General features: G+C 55.2%; 1 protein-coding gene across 9 annotated transcripts in view; it reads right to left on the reverse strand.

Moving 5' to 3' along the window:
- Bin1 (bridging integrator 1) overlaps positions 1-4,321 on the reverse strand; it is a 57,628-nt gene extending 53,307 nt beyond the window's left edge. For 3 of the 9 annotated variants that reach the window (XM_055625490.1, XM_055625492.1, XM_055625491.1), the window contains exon 1: positions 4,018-4,318. In XM_055625490.1, coding sequence (XP_055481465.1) covers positions 4,018-4,101 — 84 coding nt within the window. In that variant the 5' untranslated portion in view covers positions 4,102-4,318. Of the gene's footprint in view, positions 1-4,017 lie in introns of all 9 variants that reach the window. The other 6 variants (XM_055625487.1, XM_055625488.1, XM_055625495.1 and 3 more) reach the window with 4 other exon arrangements.
- Between the last annotated feature and the right edge of the window lie 2,002 nt (positions 4,322-6,323).

The raw sequence follows: 6,323 nt of genomic DNA on the forward strand, positions 1-6,323 counted from the left end.
AAGAAAAGAAAAGAAAAGAAAAGAAAAGAAAAGAAAAGAAAAGAAAAAAGAAAAGAAAAAAGAGATAGCCCAGCATGGGAGAGGAGACTAAAAGAGGGCCTTAGACTCTCCAGGGCAGAGGGAAGCAGATAGGAAAAGGGATGTAGAATATGCCTTGCATGGAGGACAGCAGCTGGGTCTCAGGATGGAAAAAAGCCACTGTAAGGAAAATCAGTGGTCCGGATTGGTCTCCGTTGCGAGGGCAGGATCCCAGCAGGCTGTCTGGGCTATGAAGCAAAAGCCTACTCTGTTAAAGAAGACATACAGGCCTGCCCCTCCAGCTAGCCTTCCCTCTCTTTGTTTGGGTCACCGTCAGAAGCCTGCTGTTCAAACCCAGCTCATACTAAGGAAGCTGACATGCCTCCCACGTGGGGAAGAACTTGACTGTGCATTGGAACACAGTGCAGTTCACTGCCGTGTGTCAAGGTGGTGTTACAGAACAACATGGCGCAGTTCACCACCATGTGTCAAGGTCCTATAAATAGCCACGACTGCCCCTTCCTTTGCTGAGCATCTGCTCCACATGCCAGAGAAGTGCCGTGCACTGACAAGCCCAGACTCTCCACTCCCACTGGTGTTCCCCACACTCTGGCTTGTACCTCTCCAAGCACGCTCATGGACAGCCACAGCCATCAAGGAAACATCCCCGCCATACCCGGGACCTTCTATCTGTGCTCAACCACTGGCCCAATACTGTCAGAACAAGGCCCAGCCTCCCTCACACACTCTTCTCTGAAGACTCCTAGGCCATGGATTTGGGCAGGCAAGATTCCACACATCAAACCACCCCCCCCAGGCCCCAGCTGTCCTCTTCCCCAACCATTCCCATCCCCCAAAGGGCCCAGCTCGCCAGCCTCTAATCCTCTTGTCATCTGACCCAGCCTCCACCCTAAATTGGCTTTGCCCAGCCACCCTTCTGAGGCCCAAAAATGGACACAGTCATTTATAGAGGGTCAGCTAAGCCAAATGCAATGGGAAGATGACCTCATGAAGCCCACGGGCTTGGGCTCCAGGCACACACGCTCACCACAGCTACACGGCAGCAGTACAGGAATAACCACCACGTCGGCCTGAACCATATGCTTCCTGCCTGAAGCAGCATGCAGGGACTCAGCCTAGGACGAGGTGCCTGGTATGTGTGCAGGCAGGAAAGTCGAAGAGAACACTACCAGCTCACTCCCAGGGCTGGGCCAAGATCAAGTACCCAAGTACCCACATTCACTCTTAAGCATTCACTAAACGCCCACCAAAGCCAGATAGACACAGGAGGGGCACAAACACAGATCTGCCCAGAGCAGTGAAAGAGGCAGATGAAGCCAAGATGAACCCAAGACCCACAGAGGAGAGCTGGTTCCGTGACCCACACAGGACCCCATGACACCAGAGGTTACACTGGCCTTTATTGTGTATCTCCATGGATATTAGGGCTGAAAAGTTGAGAAGAATAAACCAGAGGTATAGGGCCTCCTTCTATGCAAATACACTGAAGGCTTGCTTTTTTTTTTTTTTTTTTTTTCTTCTGTCCATACATATCTGTGTAAAAGGCCAGGGCTCAACATCAGGTCTCTTCCTCCATTGCCCCACCTTATTTTTTGAGATAGGGTCTCTCACTGAGCCTAGGACTTGCTGATACAGCTATGTTGCTGGCCACCCAGTCTCAGAGAAGCTCCTGTCTCCACCTTTCCAGCATTGGAATGCTATGCTCACAACACTCCTGCTTCTGGTTTTACACGTGAGTTCTGGGGGATGGAACTCAGATCCTCATGCTAGTGTGGCAAACGCTTTTCCAACTGAGCCATCTCCCCGGCTTTCTCTACGCTTCCCACCACAGCAGCTGCTATCCTTGCTCAGAAAGTGCCCTTCTATGACAATTATAAGATAAAATTGCCCTGTGGCTGGTTTATTTGACCAAGGAAGGTAGGCCCAGGATCAAGACTGCTGGTAAGACAATGGGACTGAGACCCCCTTTAGCAGTGAGCACTGAATAGGCTATGGACCACCTCGTGAAGATGTTGGGGTGTCAGCCTAATCACTATACCCAGGCTGTGGCAAATGCAGATTCCAAGTGGCGGGATGACAAGCAGAAGAGGACAGTATCTAGGTGAGGCATGGGGCTTCCTGAAAGCAGGTCCTGAAGCTGGCCAAGGAGGGAGAGGATGGGGAGCAAGCTACTGTCTCAGGATGCCTGTCAAACTGTCTTGGCTTCCCCTGGGCAAATGGTCCCTAACTAATGCCCATGGGACAGTGAGCAGCCGTGGCAAGAGACAAGTGCAGGCCCATGAAGCCCAGGCTCAGCAAGGCCAGCTGCTGGCTATTAGCCATGGTCCATAGCCAACCAGCTGTCAGCCAACTGCCCAAAACCTCCAAGCAGACACTGAAAAGAGAAATGGCAGATCAGTGGCCCAGTGACACAGGGCTATCTACAAGAAAAGAACATGGACTTAATAGCCCCCAGGACTGCATCAAGGAGGCTACTGCCCCCCCCAACCCCCAATGCATCTAGACAGAGGTGCACACCAGCGACAGGGAGGAGTCCTAAAGAAGTCAGTCTTCACATGGCGAGGGCAGGGAACTTGTCTTAGCTTACTCCCAGTATTTCCGTTCATTTCCTCCAGGAGTGGGAAACAGGCTCCAGGCACCTTAGATGGATTACTAGGTCACTGGAAGCCAGGGCGGCTCTGTCTGCCTCCCGCTCCTTAGTCACCAACAGACTACTGGAGGAGCTCTGATCCATCCCTCTTCCTTGAGGTAAGGAGCTCTGGCCAGATCTGGAGATTAGCAAGAGCCTCCCCATAAACACACACACAGTCACCCCCTCCTTAGCTAGTAACCACAAGGACGAGGAGTAGGGCTCTAAGGAAGCTCTACCCGCCCCCCCCCCATCACGTGGCTGCATCCTTGGGGAGCTTGCAGCTCTCAGCTGCAAAAGTCATTGTTTATAATCAGCCCCAAGTCTGGCAGAGGAAGGCAAGCCTGTCCCTGTCCCCACCAGGCCCGGGCCCAGATAGAGCCATGGGGGGCTATGCCTGGCAGAAGCACAGATTGTACAATCTCAGATTTCAGAGTCAGAACTGGCAGGGGAAGTGGCGTCAGCAGCTGGCGTGATCCAATTCAATAAGCCAGGGACGGCTTTGGGTAAGAGGCAGGCCATGGAAGGACCCCCGCCCCCAATCCCTGCATTTCCTGCACAGTCAGGGTGTCCCAGGAAGCCCTGATCCCATCCCCTGCAAAAAAAAAAAAAAAAAAAACCAGAGTTTCCCCGTGGCGCCCTCCACACCCCTCTCTGGGCCACCCGGAGAGCCGTGAGCTCCCACCACCCCTCTCTCTCCAGCTGCTGGAACCGCTAAAGCCCTGAAGGGGCGAGGGGTGCAGAACCCTCCACTACCCGGCGGGTCTGGGCGGGACCTTCTAGGCCGCAGGCACCTCTTGGAAGGAAGAGAGTGATCCCTCCTTCAGGGCCTAAGGTAGAGACGGGGTAGGAAGGAGAGGGCAGTTAGCGGGCAGTTAGCGTCCGCACTAGGCAGCTGGGAAAGTATAGCCTTAGAAGTCTGGGGCTCGCGCGGTCCCTGGGGCGGCGAGACAGCCTCCCCCACCCCACCCCCACGCAAGCCCCGCCTGGATTGCCCGCGTGAGTCCGGTGGGGCTGGGGGGTCACCTCACCCACCAAGCCTCCCGACCCTTGGACTCCACAGTAGAGAGCGGACCCCGCGTTGGAGGATCACACTGGAGCGCGGGGCCTCCACTTCTCTGCAGAGGAGCGGTGGAGGTAGAAAACGGTGGGGGAAGCGGGGTTACAAGGTGGACAGCTGCGCCCTCCCCGGCTGGCGCCCAGGTAAGGAGAAGGGGGTGGGGGCGGGGGGACACCTTCATGGCAAGGAGACCGAGCCGGGGGTACTCCTCGGCCGCGATCATCCGGAAGTGACCGGCTCGATCCTGGGGGTAGGGGTGAGAGGTGTGGCGGGTTTACGGTTCGCTCACCTTCTCCTGCGCCCGGGTCAGCTTCTTCTGTACGTTGCTGGCGATCTTCCCCGCCGTTACCCCCTTGCTCCCCATCTCGGCCATCGCGGCGCCGGCCTCGCCCGTGGCGAGGGCGGATAATGGCGCGGGGAGGCCGTGCGCGCCGCGCTCCCAGCCTCCAGCCCCGGCCGCTCCACCAGCCCGAGCTCTGGCTCCACGCCGCGCACTCGAACAGCTCGGGGGACTGACGGAGACGGAGCCTGCGCGGGGAGAGCGAGTGAGCGGCGCGGGGATCCAGGGAGGGAGGGACCCACGGCAGGAGGGAGGGGGCGGGGAGAAGGGACCAGCCGCGGGCGGATCAGCGCCCCCAGCCCGCCCCCTCCGGACACGACGCTGCCTTTTAAAGGGCCATTCCTGGATCCCGAGCCTCACCGCCCGGGAGGAGGGAGCCTGGGGGCGGGCGCCGTGGGGCTGAGGGACGGGGACACCCCCACGGCGTGCTAGCGACTTCGCCTAGGGCCGGGAACTACCTACGCTGTCCCCAGTTCAGCGCCACTGCGATCCTGAGGCTTAAAGTCCTCCTCCCAAGCAGATACCGCCTGCAACCCTGGAAAGGTAACCAGGTGAACGACTTGGGTGCTTTATAAAAATCAAAGACAACACGAGGGGATAGATGCCTACGTGGCCCTGGAATCCCGGTGTCCGCGCGGGCTGCGAGGTGCCCTTCCAGGGATTTCCCTCCCGCTGGCAGCCTAGCGTCTGCCTCCTCCTGCACCCTAGGGCGCTGTCTCTCTGTCCCTTTCTCTTTTCCTCTTTTCCTCAGCCAACTAAGTCCTCTGTTTTTCCAGTTTGCCTTTAACTATCATTCTAACGATCACCTAAGCCTTAACTGCGCGCTTAAGGTGTGCCAGGCATTGTGCTGAGTAATTTGGTGAGCATTATTTCACCTCGTGTCCAGGGTTCCAATGAAGAAGAGGCTGCAGTGTCTTACCATTCTACAAGTGAAACAGCCAAGAAGCTAACTGCATGCTAGGCTTTCCACCAGTGTGTGGGGGAGGGGGGAGTGCTTGATCCTGTAGAAGAGAACCGATTAAGGGTCACTCAGTTTTTCTGAAGATGGGTTTATCCCATGGCACATATTCAGTCACCTCAGGGGGAGGGGCTTGCCACGACCCCTACGAATACCAAAATGTAGGATACTCAAGCCTTTTTTGCAAATGACCCCTGGGAAACCAGAACCAGGCAGTTACCAAAAGCTTGGTGTCTAGCCAGCCTACTGTACTTGGGGAGTTCCAGGCCGGAGGCCCTGAGTCAAAATGATGGCCTAGGTAGTACTCTGGCCTCACGTGAACAGACACACACACAAACACGATTATGCACACATCCACGTGTCAGAGTATTTGCATTTAACTGACCACACTTACTCCCCCACGTTCTTTACATCATTTCTGATGATTCACGATGTCTGGTGCATGCAAATAGTGTGAGATTCGCTGTTATACTGTATGGTTTGGGGAATAAGGACAAGGCAAAAGAGTTCAGCGCGCGCTATCGGTCCTAGAATGCAGGAATGTGAATAAGAAGGACCAACTGTATGTATTTGTGTGGTATGCTGGTATCCACAGCCTCTCCCCAAAGCCCTACCAGGGCCTGTGGCCAGTTCCAGGCCACATTGCTACCCTGTTCCTTGGAAGCTGTAGTTAGAGCTGAACAGAAAAGAGTGCTCCTGGGAGCCTAGATGTGTCCAACATATGGACAGGAACCAGGGTGTGAGACCTATGGAAAGCTCATCTAGGCAGGAGCAGAGGTAGCTGGGGACAGATTCTCAGAGAGAGAGAGATTCCCAACAGAAACAGGAAGTGCTCTTGCAGGCTGTGCACCAAGTCCTCGTACAAATGGAGAAACTGGGGCCTAAAATCAAAAGACTCCTGACGGCCCGTCTTGCTTCCCGGAACTCTCCTAGATGTCACCTGGCTATATCTAGTTCTTCCATCCTGAACTCTTTCCTGACCCATTCATCTTCCTGTTGTGGCAAAAAGAAGGGCTCAGAAGCTGATCACTGACAAAAGTCTCACAGATAGCAACTGACAAGCAAAGAACCAGCCCTCACAAGCCCCAGACACTATGGATGGAAATTATTATATTGGCATTATCAATATAGGACCTATGTTAGATCCCCAGGATGCATATAAAAGCCAGGCACTGCAGCACACTAATGGTTCCAGGGCTTGAGAAGCACCAACAGGAGGCTCTATCCCTGGAGCTGGCTGGCCAGCCAGCCTGACTAAGGCAGTCTATGAGCCCCAGACCAGGAAGAGACACTGTTT

This window comes from Psammomys obesus, unplaced genomic scaffold, assembly GCF_907164565.1.
Source record: "Psammomys obesus unplaced genomic scaffold, mPsaObe1.curated_primary_1811, whole genome shotgun sequence".
NCBI lineage: Eukaryota > Metazoa > Chordata > Mammalia > Rodentia > Muridae > Psammomys > Psammomys obesus.